This window comes from Rhagoletis pomonella, unplaced genomic scaffold (assembly GCF_013731165.1).
Source record: "Rhagoletis pomonella isolate Grant_MI unplaced genomic scaffold, Rhpom_1.0 Rhpom_scaffold_00007, whole genome shotgun sequence".
In the NCBI taxonomy this organism is placed as follows: Eukaryota; Metazoa; Arthropoda; class Insecta; order Diptera; family Tephritidae; genus Rhagoletis; species Rhagoletis pomonella.
The window spans coordinates 22,627,312-22,648,689 of NW_023458561.1; the positions used below are offsets into that span (position 1 = coordinate 22,627,312).

A 21,378-nucleotide genomic window follows, 5' to 3' on the forward strand; every position below is an offset into this window, starting at 1 on the left:
ATAAATACAAATCCTGCTCATTGCTATCATAGATTTCTCAGAGTGCCTAATGCGATTATAAACACACAAAAAATCTCATTAAGTCTCTATGTTGGTACGTGAAAACTGCTTTAGTACTTACTTGCGCGCCAAACGCTTCCTTATGCCGGCCAACATCGTGCTGGGGCTATTGCTGCTTGTGCTCTTCCTGTGCCTCGCCTCGGTGCCTTCTTAACTTTCCGGTCGGCCGTTTTTGCCAATTATGCGCTGCTACCAATTCAATTCTTTCTATTTCGCGCGTTTTTATTTTGTTACGCGCGCCCGATCGATTAGTAAAAAAAATTAGTTTTCTTCTAAATTTCCGCCACGACCAATGGCTAATTGCACGTAGGACTACTTTTCTATGTAATCACCTCGAATAGTATTGCTTTTGTTGTTGCTGGCGCGGCTGCACATAATCACTAAGCGAATCACGAAACAATTTCAATTCGTTTTAACAACTCGCGCGATGTAATAAGTTAGATTTTTCACTATATAATTACATATATGTACTTGCAACTGAGAACTAACCGGCGGATATACGCGCATCTCTTCTTCTTCTTCTCAACATCTTTCGACTGATAGGCACGAATTCAATTTCACGGATTTTACTCGCGCGCGATTTTCAAGTACAAATTGCTTTGGTTGAATTTTATATGCCTTTGCATCATTAACGTCGTCGTTGTCGAAACGCTCGCGGTTGCAGCGGCCCACAGCCCACTCGCCTACATATGCAAAGTGGCAGTGCCTGCAAAGGAGTTAGCAAATTTTCGATAACACGCGCACTCACGCACGCATTTACGCTTACAGCAAGCAACAAGCAACGGCAATGGCTCTAGTTCGCGCCGTCTGCTCCCAATGTCAGAATATCAAATTCAGCAATAACCAGCTGTGAAGTCGAAGTTTGTGCTTTGTTTACCCGGATTGCGGCGACTGCAGGCGCTCTGCCATTCGATTTATTTGCTTATAAATACTTTTTTCTTCATGAAGAATTTTTATTTTGACTGCGACTCTATTTGTTTGTTCACGCGCCTCTTCGTCCCCTACACTTTGCGGCTGCTCGAATTTCTCGCTCCCTTTGCTGCGCCCACCGAAAAAAACACTTGTGCCTTTATGGATTTTAGTGGCGCGTCTTCTTCAATTGTGCGGCTGGTGCTCGCTCGCTCGTTGGCTTCTTGCTGTAGACAGCGGGTGCAGTGGCCCAACACGTCGTCGTAGTCGTCGGTCGACTCTGTAAATAGCACAAGAGAAACCAAAGAATTCACACATTATTTTTCTTTTCAGTGACTGAAACTGATGCTGCTGGAAAAAAGCGAGAAATGAAAGGAAAGCAGAAATGCTGCAATGCATTGGCCCCAGAAGCAGGCACTGCTCGATCGACTGCCTTCTTCAGCAGCCCCTGCCTGGCCGCCACCCGCCTTTTGCTTGGTTGCGCAAATGTGCTTTGTGATTTATTGTGGGAAATTCGATATTTTTCACAAAGCATTCACACTCATACACACATACACATACATATACGCAGGAAATTTATATATGAGAAATGCAAATGAAGTGTTTATGCCAACATAAATACCGAAATGATGATGTGCGAATTTCTCGTACATTCAAATTAATTACAAAGCATATTTTTCATTACCTCTTTCCTCTCCAACTTTTCTTTATTTCTTTCCTACAATGGTTTTGTGTAATTCTGAACTTTCAACATTTCAATTATTTTTAGTTTAAACTCCTCTTCTGTTTGCTGTGGTGCGTTTGAAGGCCGCAATATTTCTCAGATGCAATTTCGTAGTCGCAGACGCGTATTGTATTACTTGTTGGGAGTAACGGTGTGTTCTTAGCACGATGGCGTCAAGAAATTTCATTCATTATTCTGGATAATTGTTTTAAAATGTCATGTGTGCTACATCACATCATTTGAGACCTTTTAGGCTGTCATAACTTTGCTTTAATAGCAAATGATATTTGATATTCTAGTTTAAACAAGTCCTGGCTTTACATTTGAATTATGGAATGAGAAAGTACCCCTAGCTGAAGAAGTAAATTGCAAGAATACAAACACTGTCCCAGTTGATTGAAAAATAAGTGTTTGCTTAGAATACTTGCTAACAAGAATAATTCCTAACAGGGCAATTCTAAAAAATATAAAAAAATAAAAATAAAAATTTACATGTATGTACATATTTTGCTTCTGATTTTGAGGCATGAACTGTCAAAAACTGTAAGATCGTGTATGGAAGTGCAAACAAAATATTTCAATTTGACATTCTAAGTCGTGAGGACATGCACACAAGATCAACTGATCTAGTAACACCATCTTGTATGAATTCACTTTGCTACAGACTTTCGAAAGACAAAAGTAGTGGTCTTAGGGCCGTTTGCACCATGTCTAGTTAATTCTAACTCCCAGTTAAACATCTTTATCGACGTTATCGACACCCATCATATAACATGTGATCGATAAAGCAGTTAACGTGCTTAACTGAAGGATGTACCTCCAGTTAGCGTTAACTAGACATGGTGCAAACGGCCCTTAGAGTTTTTTTATTTGTTGTTTAGCAAAAATTTTTCTAAATTTAAATGAAATTAAAATATATACAAGTATGTATATTGTTTTAAATAATGCAAATTAAGAATTAAAACAAAATTTTATATTAAAAAAGAAGAAAAAAATTAATTCAAAAAAATAAACAAAATTAAATGAATTTTATGAAAATTTTTTTTCTTTTTAAAATAATATAATCTTAAAATTAAAAAAAAATTAAATATAAGAAAAAAATAAATGAATTCCTAAAAATTAAATGAAATTAAAAAAATTTCTTTTTATAATAAAAACTAAAAAATTAAAAAAAAAAACCAAATTAAAAAACGAACTAATAATTATTTAAAATTCGAAGAAAAATAATTTTTTGTAAAAATTTAGTACGATTAAAAAATATTTTCTTAAAGCATAATATCTAAAACTATATACAAAATGAAAAACAAAACAAATTTATAAAAATTAAGTCAAATTAAAAAAATATATTAAGTTGTCCACAAAATATTATTAGTGTGATATTTAAGCATTTATGACTATTTGCCTTGTGCTTATTTAATATTTATATTTTTTTTTTTGTAAAAGCCAGCTGGTTATACAACTAACACCATATAAATTCACATTTCAAACTTCAAATTCTGTTAAATTTTAATCAGACTTTTATAAAAAATAATAAACTTAAATAAACAAAAATCAAATACGCAACATATACATCAAAAGTAATAAATGAATGAAAGTTACATAAATAAAAAAAAATTGAAACTGAAATAAATATAAGCAATAAGCGTGTTTTATTAAATCAAATCAAAGAAACATATGCATCAATAGTAATAAATGAATGAAAATTAACTAAAAAAAATAAAATTGAAGCTGAGATAAAAATAAATAAAAAATATTTTTTTTTAATTAAATAAAATTAAAATGCAACAATTTTAATTGAGCTTGAGGCCGTTTTTAATGAAAAACTTATTGTGGAAAAGCAACAATAATTTGAAAAAAAAATGGTAGAAGTGATAGCAATTTCGGAAATCACCACATTTCATCAGACTTCTTTCAGTAGGATTCGAACCGACGATCCCACTGACTCAGCCAGTTGCCTACGCACTGTGCTAAGATTGCCTTGTGAATTCTTGTTGCTTTTTTCCACTATTTCATTTGTTAAGCCAAGGCCATAAAATAACAAAAATAAAATTAAAATCAATGTTTGTTTGTTCTTGAGCTATAAATCTTAAAAATTAAATTAGAAAAAGAAAAAAAGAAGAAAATCGTACTTAAATTTTAATATTTTTTTTTAAAATACCTAAAAATGTAAGGAAAATTAAATTTAAAATATTACAAAAAACTTAAATCGAAAGAAAATAGAATAAGTTCCTAAAAATTAAATGAAATAAAAAACAAGTTTTTCTTTTTTAAACAAAATCTAAAAGTTAAAAGAAAGCGAAGCTAACGATAAAACAAAAATTAAAGAAAAAAACTAACAACACAAGTTTCTAAAAATCAAATGAAATTCACATTTTATTTTTGTTTCAGCAATAAAATCGAAAAACTAAAAGAAAATTAAACTTAAATCGAAGAGAAATTTAATTTCAACAAGGAAATAAGTTTCTTAAAATAAAATAAAAAATATTCTTCTTTTTAAAGCAATAAGATATAAATATTATAAGAAAATTAAATTGAGAAAGAAAAAGTGAAATTAAAAAATTTAAACAATACAATATGAAAATTCAAAGAAACTTAATTTAAAAAAAAATATAGAAAAAGAAAAAAATCCGCTGCCCGAGGTTCGAACTCAGATCTTTCAGATGACACCGATTTGAGCTTAATGATATACCGTTGCCTTCTCTCAACATAGCTTTTCACCACGAGTGGTGAATGAGAGAGCTTTTTTTAAGACTTTTGTGCTAGAATAAGTATCGAAGTATCTTGCCATCTGTCTTTCATTTGTCTTACGAAAGACTTTTTACTATCTTAGCCTGACTTCGGATCCCTTGAATGGCACGCCAGTGCATTTTTTCCACTCGGCCATTGCGACGGACAAATGACGAGGTCTCCCTTACAAAAATAATTCACAAATATGTTTACTACTACTTTTTCTTGCAAGTTTTTGCAATTGTTACGTTTGAAAGGCATTCATCGTATCTTTCGTAAAAATTTGTTAGATTTAGTTTGTTTATTTAACTTTATGTACTCGATAAATGTCTTTGCGATATAACCCAAATCTAAGTTTTTTACCTTCAAATCTTCAAAAAAGCGCTCCGTTCACCGAATAAATTGTGAATTCGAGGAAAAATTTGTGGCAACACTGGTCATCAGGGCCGAAGAAAATAAGCAAGAAAAATCCATTTTAAGTGATTATATAAGCACCAAAACACTCGTAAATATGCTTGCAAATATGCTCGCAAAACAACAAAATCTGGTGTACAGTTTACTGTTTTTTTATTCAGTTTATTTCAAGGATTGAAAAATTACAATGAACAATCAAGTGTTGCTTGATATTCTCAAATAATAGAGATCTGCGCTGGTCATTTTGATTTTTTTTTTAATATTCTTTGTTCTCATTTAGGATAAATTGTTTTTAATCTTAAAATTTGTGTATTAAAAACCAAATCTGTTCTTATGTTATTATTTGTAAACATTTCGACAAATAAAAAAAACGCCAAAAAATGGTAAAAAAATTTGTTGAGCCAAATTTACTTAAGCAGTACGAAGTTCTTCAGAAACTTGCAACGCTTTCTACAATGGTTTGTTAAAAGTTTGTTTGTGAATAGCAAAAGGTAGTCTTGTTTTCAACAAAAATATATGTCCTTTCCATTAATTCGGAAGGAAAAGGTGAGACAGCAGGCTGCAAAATATCAGATGTCAAAACTTCTTGGACACTACTATTCACACACACGAATTAATTTCTTGACCGTTAAATTAAAAGGTCCGTATTTCGCTTTATACATTGAAATAAGCGAAATAAGCATGATCATTAAAATTAGGCTTGGAAAGCCTGAATAAGCAAAATAAGCAATTCCAAGCAAAAGCTTAAACTTTTTGGCCCTGCTGATCATTTGCTAGTACCAGAGGAATGGTTGCGTATACGCACCGGTATACATAGGTACATTTATACGAATTACACGTTATCGGAGAAATACATACTTATTTACATTTCCTTCCCTTTTACTTAAGTAGGACACTCCTAAACAAGTAAAATTTAAGCATTTTAAAATTTGTGTTCGTAACCGCTTAACGAGTGTAACGAATGGTAATAAGCGAGTTGGCGAGCTGTGTAATTTTCATAAATGTGGAAAAATTGCTTAGGCTTATAATTTTAAACTTCAAAATTTTCAATGACAAGAATTTGTAACTAAGGACAGGACAGCCTTCAAACAGCGAGTTTAGAAAACATCTCGAAAACTTTAGTGCAGCGGTACTTGCAGAACCAACAATTTCATGTGCCGCAAAACTTCCAACGACTAATGACTGCTTTGCTGCGAAAGCAAAAAATGCCATAATTGAATAGACAGGAGCAAAAAAGAAGAAAAGAGAGCAAAAACCGTTAATTCTAAGCGTATCTCAAACGCAAAGTGCAGCATTTCCAGTCAAGCGTTTTTTTTTTCTTTCCAACCATGATTTTCTCTTGCTTCAAAGAGCTGGCTGAAAAACAGCATATTACTACCACCCACTCGCTGTAGCCACTCTTTCACATGCCGCGTCTGGCTAGCGCTCCCAGCTGAACAAACCAGATTTTAATGGACACCTCAGCGTTTCAATCTCGGCAGCTATAATTTCATAAACACGACGCGGAAGAGTTGCTACAGAAGAATTGTAATTTATGTAGCCACAGAATGGAGATAACGAACGCGCAACAACAACAAAGCGGGAACACAAAACACCGCTTATATGTATATGTACTCGTATACGTGCTATGGCGGTCGCATTTTGAACTACGTTGACTACCGCTAGTGTGAGTAAATGAGTTGGAAGAAAGCATTTGTGCTGCCACTAGATTCATTACTAGAATCGGTCGGCGAACAATGAACGTACACATTTACTTACATACATATATACAAAATATATCTATCTTTTTTTGTGCAAGCACATAGGTATGTACGTGCGTTAGCCAGCTGTGCACTTGGCGCAAAAGTATAATTTCCGACGCTCCGCAACACCGCGTCCCGCAACGAAGCTATGATGCGGCGAATGCCAGCAGCCTTAAAGCAAAATCAGGCAGATATGTGTCCGAGGCGCTAGCCTAGCAGGTTGGGAAAAGCGAAGGGCACGCAGCAGCATCCAGGCGTGCTTCTCCTCCAGTAGCTGTCTGTTTTTATACCTTCCATGAACATGAAATGGTATTATATCTTTGGTCCGATGTTTGTAAGTACCAGAAGAAGAAGAGATAGACGAATGAAAATGTATTCTTAAATCAGGGTGTTCAGATTGTTTTAAAAAAAGCGCAATTTCTGAAAAAAAAATTGCCAAAAATCGCCAATTTTTTTAAAATAAAATTCATGAAATCGATTTAACAAATCTTTTATTTTAAAAATGAGATCTTGTTATAATATAGTTTTTAAAACCAACAACGAATATAACACCTTCAGAGGGTAATAATAAATAACACAACACTTATATAATAGTGAAGTCCAAACAATTTTCTTTAAAAATACGCATATTTTTTTAAAATATTTGTTTCATCACATTTTGCAATAGGACTGCGCAATTATTAAATTTATTATAAGCCATATTAATTGATTAATCGCACAATCCGCTTTTAAGAGCTCGGCGCTAAAAATTAAATAAAAACCTATAATGAGCCGAGATCAGCTATTTCCACAATTTCTTCAAAATCACCTATAGTGCCTGAATCATTTACATTTCTTTTGTTGTCATATATTGAGCTATTCAAACTTGATGACATACTGTTTGATATTGGAAACGTTTTGCAGCAGAAACTATTAGCCTTCATATAACACTTTATTCGAACTATTGAATTAAGGCTTTCCCACCTCATCCTATTTCGAATGTTAGTTTTTGTTGAATTCATTACGGAAAAAAACGCGCTCACCAAAAGCATAATAAAGGATAATAATATGAATTTACTTATATTTCCAAACATTTTATTGCCAGTTGCGGTTTTCACTCCGTAAGCAATTCTCCAAAATTATTCAAAATCGGATGGAATGCACTGAGAAAAAGGATTAGTTTCGACAACTAAAGATATTTAGTTCCCGAATTTTGACAATATTTGGGAACTGTGACCAAGGATTGGGAACTATTACCATGTGTTGGTAATTATAACTAAATATATTAAAGCTTCTAATATTCATCTAGGTTGTACCAAATCGTTAATTTAGTTGAAGGGTTTGGTAAATACTAATAAATATTTTTTTAAAGCATATTTCTACAAATTCCATTCAACTTAAAGTATGGTTTATAAAAGGATGCCATTAAGCTCTGCTAATACAGATAAGGTTTCTTTCAACACATGGATTAGTCATAGTTACCAAATCTTAGTTGATCGATTTGTTTTGAGAGCGGAATATATTCATGCTTATGAGCACCCCCTAAATAATGATCAGCGCTCTCTGAGCTCATGTGTGTTTCACATACGAAGAGCGCCAGCTAAGCAATGCACACAGTCCCACTTATTGAATCGTTTGAATGCGCTAGTATGCCGACCATTGCATAAAAACGATTCAATGAATGAGACTGTGTGCGTGGAAATCATTGCTCCGCTACCGCTGTTCGTATACGGGTGAAACACGCGTGTGGTTACAGAGCGCTCAGTAAGCTATGGCATGTCGATCACTGCGCTGGGTAGAGAAAGAAAAGTGTGTGCTATGACATGCCCAGGTTTGTTTGTCTCAGTTTCAGTTTTGCCATCGCCGCGAGTTGTTTCGGTGCGGGTATGGTTATTTAAAAATATAAAGTTTGATGCCAACAGGCGTTTCTCAGTGGATATATAATTCATGTGAATTATAATTAGAAAGTATCTATTTAGCCAAGGAAAAAGCAAAGCAGTATACTTAAACCAGCACTTCCAGCAGATATTGACCTGGGTTTTCGCACGACTATTCCTGTTTAATCGTTTCTTTTTAGGAAATTCTTACCACCATATACATATGTATTATTTACACTAGTAACTATTTATGTAAATATGTTTGTATTTTTTATGCTTAATATATGCAAATAAAAGAAGTAAACACAACAACCATCGAGTAAATTTTTATTTGTGTCAAACTGAAACTTTTTTTCCAATAATAAACGGTTAGCTGATTCACGTCTACAGCAAGTTCATAAAATTAATTGAAAACTTGTATCAACCAAAGCATTGTTTATATTTGCTCAACAATGATTTTATTCAACTAACAATATTGTCCACTCAAGGTAGTCGTTTTGTAATTATTAACAAATATACATTTGTCCCAACTAGAAGGCTCAAGTAAATTGCAGACTATCGTGAACTATATATTTATTTCGCCATATCCAACTATGCCACTTGGTCACTATAACCAAATCTTGGTTATTATAACTAAACCTTTTTCTGAGTGTGGTTCTGAGAAAAGTTATTCCATGGGAAAGTTAAAAGATTTAAACTACTTTTCTTTCCTTCAAAATCAAATAGTGAATTTGCAGGTCCCTGAAACTCGCCCTCTTGTGATTCACACACTTTTCAGGAGACAAAATCAAAGCTTTTTTAAAAGTATTTAATTGACTAGGTAATCGTTTCAAAAGTTTTTTGATAAGGGTGATTAAAAATTATTGACAGTCTTTTAATATGCTTCTTAAGTCAAGTTTATCACGCAGTTTATTAGCCTCTTCTGTAAAATTATCGTGGAAAACTAAGTTTTGTATATTGTTATAATTGGAAAAAATTTATTTGAAGAGAAAAAATCGCCAAAAAACGCCAGTGGCGATTTCCTAAATTTTTTCGCGAGAAGAAAAATCGCCAAATCGGCACGAAATCGCCAAATCTGGACACTCTGTCTTCAATAATCAGATCGTCGAGCTGAGCATATCCGATGATTAGTGTTAATCAGGCTTTGAGCAACCGGCCCTTAGACATGTGCGTCTGTCTGTCTGTTTGTACCAACCAAGTCCCTCAGTTCTCGACATATCCGACTGAAATAAAGCGGGTGTATTTTTATAAAGTACTAAATAGCATATACCCGTCGTACTTCATTGCGCCTTAAAAGCATTTTTGTGTTGTTACTACTCTCTCCCAAAACTTTTTTGATTCATAAAAAATAAATTAGATTTGAGTAGCTTTATGAAGTGAGATTTTTAAAGAAATTTTCGATTTATGAAACAACGTTTATTCTTATTGAAATTAGTTAATTAATTGGAAAATTAATTTATACTTATTGCTCGATGCTACATATCGTGCACTTTCTTCAAAGATGTATTCATTCACGGATTTACGTTATTTTATCACTTTAACTGAATACAATTTTTTCAAATAGGTGGAAACCCGCTACAAATTATTTTCGACAATCAATTTTTTAAAATTTTTTAGTTTGATATCTATTGTGCTATTTCATTTTTAATAATAGGATAAAGTTTTTTAAATACGTGGCAACCCTCCTCAAAAATATTTTTGACAGTAACTTTTCGTAAACAGCTTTAGTTTGATACCCATAATGCTGTATTTAAATTTTCTTATCAATTAAATTAAATTAAAATTTTCAAACAGGAGGGAACCTTTCACACAAATAATTTCATTGCCATAATGCAATATTTATTTTAACTCATCAATTTATTGAAACTGTTACAATTTTATTATATGTATAGATTAATCATTTGTCGGAACCGGAAAAAATCGGACTACTATAACATATAACTCCCAAACAACTGAACAATTTCGTGAACTACTTTCTAAATAATCATACAAAGTCTACTGAGAAAATAATTTAACTCCTTTATGTATGCAGTGAATATAAACATTTTGTTAAGCTTCCAAAGAGGTAGTTTCAAATGCAGTCATCGGTTGAAGTAAAATTTTCTGATGTTCATGGAAGGTATAAAGCCTTCGTCATAGCCGAAGACAGCACTGCCCTTACTTGTTCTGTTTGTCGTTCGGTCCGTTTGTTTGTTTGACTATTGTTTGTTGGCATTTTGCTGTAGCTTCAACTACTAAAGTTTCGCCTCCAGCTCCCGCTTTTTGTTGATGTTACTTTTCGCTGGCCATATTGCCAACATTCTCGTCTGTTGCCATATTCACTGTTCTTCATTCTTTGGTCGTTGTCGCCATCGTTCCGCATTTGGTTTTAAATGCTACTTTGGGCTGTTACGTTGTTTCTGCCGTTCGTTCGCTTAACGGAAACATGCAACAACCAACATTCGATATGCCCCACCGCGCATGCAATTACCCAGCGTCAAGGGAAAACACAATAAGCGACTATTTACAGATGTACTATATCTACTACACAAATAAATGCACGAATTCATATGTATTACATAGTACATCTGCATGTAGGTATGAATGTACAAATACATACATATGTTACAATGGTACTCGGGTGTATACTATTGTAACTAAATGTAGGTATATGAGCCGACAAACGGTGTCTGTTAACTACCTAGTCGCGCAGTGTTTGTTAGTTTGTTAGTTTGGTTGCTATACTGGCAGACTGGTGAGTGAATAAAGTGGCAGCGCACGAAACTCTTTCACCATTTGCAGTTGCATTTGTTGCGCTTTCTGCACTCGCCATTATCACTATTTGTTCAACTACAAGTTTACAAACATGGTTAGAATGGAGTGCTATAAAATAAATGAAAAGCACAAAAAAACGCTCAAGCAGATGTGAGAGAATAAACATTAAATACAGACGATTTTTTCTACTTTTCTTTCATACATATGTACATATCCATCTACCGTAACACGAAACAAGCACCAAATTAAAGTTTGCCAAAGTTTTAAATTTATCTAATTTGACTCTACGTTCCACGTGGGTTAAATATAAAACATACATACATACATAAGCTTTGCATAATTTTTGGCAAATGTGCTGAGTTTCAATTCCTGGGCACAAAAGTTTTTCTTGGAGAAAAGAAAACCACTGCGCGTTCATTGTAACTAGTAATAAAAATTAATGATTCAAAGGCATTGGGTTTGGTATAAAGAACTATGAAACCATAACAGAAGAATAAGATTTAGAAGAATTGAAATTTGAAGAACTCCTAAAGTAGCTGTAAGACGTGGCAAGTGCAAGTCCTTTTCAAAAGTCCGTCAAACTCAATAATTTCCCAAAGAGATTGCAGGAGCAGTTACACCTTGCATGTAAAGTGTCGTTCGAAAGCAGTTTTTATTTCTGAAAATCAAACTTTCCAATACAACTTTTTCTCTGTTTACACGGCGAATGCAGACAAGTTCACTTTCAACTATGTAACCAGACATTTTTATGCTGATAACAAAATTAATGGCTTGAAAAATTTACAAAACCTGCTAAAATGTGCACAAAACAGTCATGAACGGTATAATACATCAATACTTAAATTCACCATATCAGAAGAATAAATTAATTGCACGTATTTTTGATTAGATGTGCAAAAAGGTTTTTTTTTTGAAGTTGGAACTTTTTTATCAGAACAAAGTGATTGGAAATCTCGCACCATGCGAGATCTCTCTTCACTCAGAAACGGCTGGACGGATTTAGGTTAGATTAGATGTATGGATCGCCTATAACTCTGTCTACACTTTGGAATATTTTTTTTTTGTGGTTTTTGGTGAGAGTTGCCATCGTTTTAAAAAGTAAAATTAAATTTTGGCGTTTTAACAACGTGCTGTTTTATTAGTAACACAGCTGTTATATAACGATTTAATTAGTTATTTTTTTAATCTGCTAAATGATTAATTACCATTATTTTTACTTTTAAATGAATAATTACCGATAACCATTAAAAATAATCAAAAATTAATCGTGTTTTTAGCCAATTGCGAGTAAACATGTTTAAAAACTTCGTATGGTTCTACGGGGCGCACAGTGTATCATTTCCATATTCTAGAAAAGATTAATTCACTTATTGTATGTCGCCAAATTTGAAAACAACGTCAAGAATGTTTTTAGAAATGCCTGATAAAGACGAAACAATAACAACTAAAAAATTTTAATCAAAGTGTATGGCGGGACGCGGTTTGATTTGGAAAATTACCGAGCGCAATAATATTTAAACTTGTATATTTGAAACTGAATCTCAATGTTTATTTTGTCGGTGTTATGTGATTTATGCAACAATTACTAAACTACCATTTTGGTCTTATTTGCTTGGGTACGTATTAATTTCATTAGACCCGCAAACTCGTTATCCGCCACTATTCGATAAAGTTTGTATCTCAGTTTATTTACCACTCCTCTTAGACTTTAAAAAACACAATTTTAGCTGCTGGAAAGTGCAGGTTTTAATGAAATTTTCTTTTTTCTGGCCTGCTGGGAATTTCATTTTCTTCGAGTAATTAATTTGCATTTTATCTCGACCGAGACAAATTCTTATATTTTCGCTTTGAATAGAGAAAGCCTGATTCATTACCTTTTCAATGGTATCCCATTTTTGTAAATAGAGTAAGAAATATTGAACTTATAACAGAATTTTGTTAACCCAACTTGACTTTTTTATAATAATTTTTTAAAATATATTTATTTTTAAGTCCATTTCTGTCAGTTTATAATCCCTCGTTATAGGGAAATTCTAAATATCAATTTTGGGCATTTTAGCCTTTGTAGTTAGTTAAATATTTCAGTTTTTACATTTTTAAAAATTGCAGTTATATAATAGGGTGGCATGACAGTAACTATAAATTACCAATTTCTTGTAAAAAGCTTCGCCTATCTTATAACGCACCTTGTGCAAAATTTCATTAATCTATCTTCAATAGATTTCGAATTACTGAATTAAGAGCAGCTAGATGGGTCAAATCTTACACTGTGGGGCGTATACTTTACATACGCAAATACAGGTATATGAGCATGAGTGCTTATTTATACTTTTTTTGGTATATCTTTTTTAAGTTTTCATTTAAACACAATTTCGCGATGGAATCTTGTTCTCTATACAAAGCTGAAGATAATGCATTTTCTAAAATAATGAAAAATAATCATGATTGTTTTCTTGATTATTTCTAATTATAATTGATTCCTCGGTTATAAACACTAATTGAATTGATCACTACGATTACCGAACCGATGTAATCGTTTTGATTAGTAATCGTAATCCAAGTTAACAGGTCTGATTAGTAATATGTGATATGCCATAGTTTAAATTACATTTGTGAAGAATTATGTAAATTGTGGCGCTCCAACGGCTAAAGCTAATAAAAATGGAATTCAGCAGACATACATACATACATACTCGTACATATTTAAGTATACATAGCTACAACATTTAAGAGATTTGTATTTTATACGCTTTTGTAGTCAGCCTCCATGCAAAAATAGTTGCATTTGCAGGTAAATACATACATATGTCCACAAAACTAACTATGTACTATTGTAATCGCCGAACAATGACTGAATGAATTTGAATACGCTGCTGACTGTCAATTGTACTATGTCTATTGTAGCTTTGTATATCCATATATACAGATATGTAGTTGGGACCAGGGTTGCCAGTGACAAAAAAATACTTACCATCCACTTGAAAAAAATTTATCAAATCTGGAAAATATCTACCAATAACCCTTTTTAGTTATTTTAATAAAAACTATAGTTTTGTTATATTTAAATAAAAATTAAAATTTTGTATAAAGAAACTTTTTATTTAACTAATAATATGGCATTTGATATCATATTAATGGAATCTCCTCGGTTTGGAGTTAGACATATACAGTGACTTAAAAAACGTTGGAAATTTTTTTAATATTCACAATATTTTTTTAAGTAAACATTTGTTTGCTATTTTTATTTGAATAAGAATATTTTTTGAGCTTTAACCAAACCCATGAAAAGCAAGGATGCAAGCTAAATATATACACTTCTGGTCAGCTGATTAATTCATGTGATATTTTGACTAGTTTTGGCTATTTTCCTTTTGTTTATTTAATATTTTTATATATTATTTATGAAAGTCTAGTACCTTACCAGCGCCACATAAATCCACATTTCAAACTTCGTATAAAAATTATGAAAATTCAACAAACATTAACATTTGCACCCGAAAATTTTAGACTTTTTATTCAAAATTAAAAAAAAATTTGAGTATGCAGTTTTGTAGCTCTTTAAATTTTAGTAGGGTAAAGTGCAAATTCCAAGACGCTAGAAAATCGCGTTGATTTTTAATTTTTTTTTTTGCTGATGGTGCTAGGTATTTTCTCCACGCAAACGAAATTGTTGAGCATATTTTATAGCCAAAAGAAATTTTTAAAAATCAACGCGATTTTCCAGCGTCTTGAAATTTGCACTTCAACCCACAAAAAATGAGCTACAAAACTGCATACACAAATCTTAAAAATTAAAATCTGGCAAAATGATCAAAAATTTACCTTTTTACCAACCCAAATTTTTTCTACCAATTTGGGTAATAATTTACCAAAGTGGCAACCCTGGTTAGGACATTAATAGAAGTACAATCCACAAAAGTAGACGCAAATAAGAACAAAAAAGTGTTTGTAGCTACGTACATTCACTTCCGTTAGAAAGCGAAAAAATCAGCATACATGAGCATTTTCAAAAACTAAAATCCGCTACTAGTTATGTAAGAAGTCTATGCTAAATTCTTCTGCCTTTGCCTACTTGGTTTACCATGTTTGAATAAAAAACAATGGAAAGCAATCAAGCATTTTTCGCAAAAGTACAGTGCGAACTAGCGAAGACTACTCTGTCCGTACAATTAAGGACACACATAAACAACAACATATTTCTTTGGAAGTAGTGAATGTTAGTAACACTGTAATTTCTTTTTTTAATGGCTTTTTTTGCAGCTATGGCTTCATCATCGCCATACTTTCTTTTCTTTATTGAGTTGCCAACAATTGTAACTTCGAGTAGTGAAATACAGTCAATAACAAAAACAAATGGCCATCAGCCGAACCAAGTATCACATCTTTACATGCAGGCATATATGTATGTATGAGTATGTATACATAGCTACAGTACCTTTCATAAGCTAGCGAACCAGCACATAGGCTATGTAGTTCAGAAAATTGAAGTTGACTGCGAAGTGCAGCCAAAAGTTTGGTGGGTGGAGTTAAGCAAACATGCGGCAAGAAGCGAAATGGAAAACACTTTTCAAAGTGCAAAATATTTAGTTGCACTGCAACAAAAAAAAAAAAAAACAAACAAAGAGTAGCGAAATGGTAGCAGCTGATAAAACAATAACAAACTACAGAGGCTATCAATTTACAGAAAAAAACAAAAACACTAACGCATACAAAAACAATGGGCGAGTAGAGAAAAACTAACATCTGTATCAATTTCTTCTACGCCAGCGAGTAAATCTCGACATTCCAATAAGTTTTCTTGCGAAAGAAACTTTTGTAATGAAATACTCAAAGTGTGTTCTCAGGTTTGCTATCACAAACAGAAAACGCTCAACAACAAAAAATCGCACAAACAAAACATAAACTAAATTGGCTGAAGTCAAACATTTTTCTTACAATATTTGCGTTAATCCTGGGATTTAAAAAAAAATTAATGGAGTTCGAAAGTGTAACGTAGTAGCAGTTTTGGTAAAGAAAAGCATTAGCGCTGGCTGATGTGCAATTTCGAAGCTAATATTGACTTTGTTGGTGAAGACGAAGACAAGCGAGCGTGTGAAAACTTAGTTTCCACTTTAAGATTTTACCAGGACTGAGATAAGAAGGCATCCAAGTTTCAATACACACATAAATGTGTGGTGTGTGTTTGGTCAACGCATTAACACTCTTTGAAAAACTTGGTAATTGCTGCTTCAGGATATTATATTTTTTTAAATTTATTTCTATTAAAGGTATGTAGAATGACATACTCTCAAGCAAATTAAAACTCTACGATACTGGGAAGATAAGAGGAAGCAGAGACGGACGACTAAATTGTAGAGGAACAAAAGTGAGACGGAAGGAGTTAGTGCTGCAATTATTGTTAATCAGTTGACATATTCTATACCTTTTTCAATTTCACAATCTCAACACGGGGATTCTAAGAAAAATCTCCTATCAATAATTTATTCGAGTTTACAACTCATGTCTCAAACGGTTTTAGAGAAAATGCTCATATCGACGTAATATACACCGATTTCAATACCAAACTCGGTACGAGCCTCGCTTAGGACCCAGCTAAGAAATTTGTTGAAAATCAATTGAAATTGGGCAGTAGCCACGCCCACCTCCCATACAATGGTAATTTACAGAAACACGAAAACTGCGATAAATCAGTAAGTACTAAAGCTAATTGACTCAAAATCGATTACTGCAATAACCGCTGCGCAGAAAATGAGATTACTATTAATTTTTGGATCTTGGGACTCCAGATTAATACTTACAACCATCTTTTAACAATAAATAGACTTTTGGGTAGTTTAGAGAAAGTTGGAACAACGATATTTGATACCTGCGCCGGGCATATAAAATTCGGCTTCGCCCAAACTTATACTTCCTTACTTACAACTTACTTATTTTTAAGGAGCTCACCATCTGCTTTTACTACTAAGGTCTACGACTAACCGTTGATGTGCCAAAACCCTGTCAGAATACCGGACTTGATGGTTTGGTGGCATCTACATACATATTTCTCTGTGAAACTTAATTGGGTAAGAGGGCTTCCGTGGCAAATAGTGTGTGGGCGCTCAAACAAATTTTAATGTTCTGCAGACAGGCTCAGCGCGATCATTATTATGCACACGTGAAGGGTTATTTTGTCTGCGAATGGGTTAAAGGTGATCAAAATGCTATTTGCAAACCAGGGCACGAATCGTCACATACGATATCGTATTACTCGCCACGTAAAAACACAGTTTCCGGATTATGATATACGTGAACCATATATGTAATACTTCTATATTGCCAGTAAGAGCTAGTACCGTCCGAAAAAATTGCAGTACAGATATACAATCAATAAACACGTACGAAAAACAGGAACGCATACGTTTATAAATAAATGTACACGACACATACACAAAACTAGACTGCCTCGCTATTTCGGAATGCGTACACATTGAGAAGTTAGCTTACTGCCAATATAGAAGTATTACATGTATGACGTGAACGTACTCTTTATCCATTCAGCTTATACGACTGACGTATCACGTAACTTTCTTTCGTATGGTTTTCGATCCGTGAACGGATGTTACGATTTGAGCCTTGCTTTTCGTTTTCTTTTTCATATCCATATGATGTTTTCTGTCATGGACTTCTAGCTTCATACATATTAGCTCAAGTGCGTTGCAAGGCAGAATGGAGGTATGGATAATTTTGAAATTTTTATTCCGAAATGATAGTCCGAACACTGAACGAAATTCGAAAGTTAGCGCCTGTTTTCTTTCCAACCGAAAAAACCGGCTATTCCAGTACATTTTTTAATTAATTAATAAATTAATTAATACCAATGGTTTTTTACCGTCCATTCCCGCCCAATCGACACGAGGGGCGCAGTCCGCATGACGTACGGAACCTTTTTTTCTTTTTTAGTTTTTTGGTGCCGAGTAGTGGAAACAGGAGTTTGTTAAGTGTCGAGATCTAAAACTATTCAGCTACAGAATCAAATTCATCAGCTGATTGGATATGCTAAAGATAGTATTTCAATTATTGAGAGTGGAAATGATAGTTTTCTTTATAGTAAAAATCGAGTCCGATATATCAAACGTGCTGGAATGAGAGTTAAAATATTGACATAAACAACGGAATGATTCGTTTAGTTCCAAATTAATTTTGCATGGCTTCAAAAACAGAGGTCGAAAGTGTCTTGACACTCGAGAGGGGACATTAAAATTGACCTTAGCCAGGTGGGTAGGGCTATTAATCAAGCCTGTCATTAATTTTACGATAAATATTATACCTAGCATTTCTCTACGACTGGCGAGTGTAGGCCAATTTATGGGCTTTAGACGACTTGAGTAAGGGGGGAGATTGTAATCAGAATCCCAGTTAAAGTCACGAAACGCAAAAAGCAAGAATTGTTTTTGAATTGATTCGATCCTCTCTGAATGAACTTGGTAGCGGGGATTCCAAACAGTAGATCCGTATTCTAGTATAGGTCTAACTAAAGTGGTAACAAGCAATTTTTAGCAAAAAAAAAGCGACTTCAACTCTCATATAAAATATATATATATATATATATCTCATGATCCACTGATCGGATCTTAACCAGATTAGTATGGGACACTACCTTTCCGATGCAAAAAGAATTATCGAAATCGGTTGACGTGGTCCAAAGTTATGCGGTAACATACATAAAAAAAAAGAAATAAAAAAAAAAATTAATAAAAAAATATTCCGACGAACCTGATAACCTCCTCCGTTTTTGAAGTCGGTTAAAAAGAGCTTTTGTAACATAAGGATCTTTGAACTCTTTTGACCATCGCTTTACAAATGCAAAATCGCCTTTGGCTTTATTGACTTTATAGCAGCTTTTTGAGGTTAAAAGAAAAACTAACTAACTTTTGAACTAGAACTTCAGATTCGGATATAGCGATCCCATATCCAAATAGTATATGAATTTACAGTTTAATTTATGGCCTAGAGAAAATACCCACTAAAAATCATGTAAACAGAACTTCATCTACTTTCATAAGTTTTTATTAAAAAAAAAAAATACTTTATTTGGTTGGTGGCACTTTTACCATTTGTCCCTCTCTCTACCGCTCTATTTTTTAAATATTTTGTGAATCAAAGTTAATCTAGCGCACAAATAATTGCATGCAAATCTTCTTGTGCAATGTCTTCGTTCATTTGAATAGAAATTGCAACAATCATCACTATTTTGCATTTCTATAAATAACTTCATATTCCTGTATTCACTTCGTGCCGCTTTTCATTCACTGGCATAAGAAACTCAGGCACCTCCAAAGAAATTATAGACATTTATTTGCATTTTCTCAATGCCCATTTTTACTTTCTAATTAGTGACGTGCAACTTTGAGGGAAAATTTGCAATTTTCTGCTAATATGAATCGCAATGGCTTTTGACAAAATACTTCAAGCTGCGGCTGCGACTGCGGTTGTGGTGGCGATGTGTCGCTACATCGTGATGACAACGCACGTTTTGTGCCACTTGGTGTAGATCAAAAACATGCGCGCACTTCCATCCAGCACTAGGCAAAGGGAACGCACGAATAAGCGAAGAAGTGGATTCTGTTGGAGACATTGGCAAAAAGCACACTGACACTGGGTGGTCACGTAAATCAGTCGCTTTATGCTGCCGCATCAATTTTTTCACTAAATACGCCAAGGACCGTAACCAAATGCATGGCGAGAGTGCATACCCACCCATACATACATACATACGTGTATTGGCGACGGCGCAAGCAAATGGGCATGTGTCGCCCGCCCGATTTATTTGTTTATTTGCGACTTTGTTTATTTTTACGTATGTATATGTATGAGTGGATGTGTGATTTGTTTTTATGCGACATTTGCAATTTTTATGCATTTTGCCAACATTACGTACTGTTTTTGCTGAAATATGAATTTTAAAACAATAATTAAGTATGGCAAATTAAAATCTTGCTGCATAAGCTCTAATAAAAATTGCAAATTTTTGTAGTTTTCCATGGCTGAAAATATCGGACGGCGCTACAGCCAGCGCTTTATTCGAAATACATATATTTGTTTATGCTTTCGCAAAGTATGTCTATAAAAGTATGTAGTAATGCAAACATATCTATCTTAGTTCGTTGAATCGAACTGCTTGAAGTTTTATGCCAAACAGACACGTATTGACACGCTACTATTCAGATAAATGCTTCTTCGAATTTAACTTAGGTACCCTTACAGTTGTATTGCCATAAATTATAATTTTCTGCTACTCAACTCCTCATATATATGTACATATATATACACTTAACAGCAAAAGTCTTCTTTAAATATTCGCACTATTTTCGAAAAAATATTTTCTTGTAATTAAGAAAAAAAATTATATGGATCATGCTTAAAACAAAATCATATAAACCTAGGTTTCAAGCTTTATAAAAAATTAAGGAAAATTCAATGAGTTTTCATCAAAATTTTCAACTTTTTCAACGAATTTTCATCAAAATTTTCAATTTTTTAATCACATTTTCAATTTTAGTATAATAATGTGTAAAATTAAGTAATTAAGTAGCTAAGAAATCGCGTTGATTTTTAATAATTTTTGCCCAGACGGTTCTAAGCATTTTCCTCCATATAAACTATGAGTGAACCCTTTTCTGATTAAAAAGTTAAATTTTTTTATGAAAATTCGTTGAATTTTCTAAATTTTGGTTGATATGATTTTGTTTTAAGTGTGATCCATATTTTTATAAAAATTACCAAAAAAAATTTTGGCTTGCAAAATATTGTGAATATTTAAAAAAGAAATGGTGTACACAGACTTTTGCTGTTAAGTGTATGTACATACAAGGACGGCTGTAAACTTGAACGAGGAAGGGTAATTTATATCCTATTTTTAATAAATTTTTTAGTGGAGGTGAAATTTTATTAACCTTAGTAGCTAATTAGAGGGATTGCAGCGATTAATCATTTGATTAAATTAAGCGATTGTTTTTTTCCATTTAACGACCTAATTGTATCGTAGTTATGTGATTCATTAATCGATTAATTGAAAAATAATCGTAAACATATTTTCAAGAAATATGAATTCTGTAGCTAAATTTTCAAACATCCGCAAGAATTGCTCAAATGCAGGGCATACAATGGTGTAAATGGTTGTCCCGGCCGAGCGCCTTTTTTCAACATCTGG

General features: G+C 33.2%; 1 protein-coding gene across 1 annotated transcript in view; it reads right to left on the reverse strand.

Moving 5' to 3' along the window:
- LOC118742456 overlaps positions 1-21,378 on the reverse strand; it is a 207,426-nt gene that overhangs the window by 122,686 nt on the left and 63,362 nt on the right. Inside the window, exon 2 of the mRNA XM_036474538.1 lies at positions 122-1,249. Coding sequence (XP_036330431.1) covers positions 122-156 — 35 coding nt within the window. The 5' untranslated portion in view covers positions 157-1,249. The remainder of the gene's footprint in view (positions 1-121; positions 1,250-21,378) is intronic.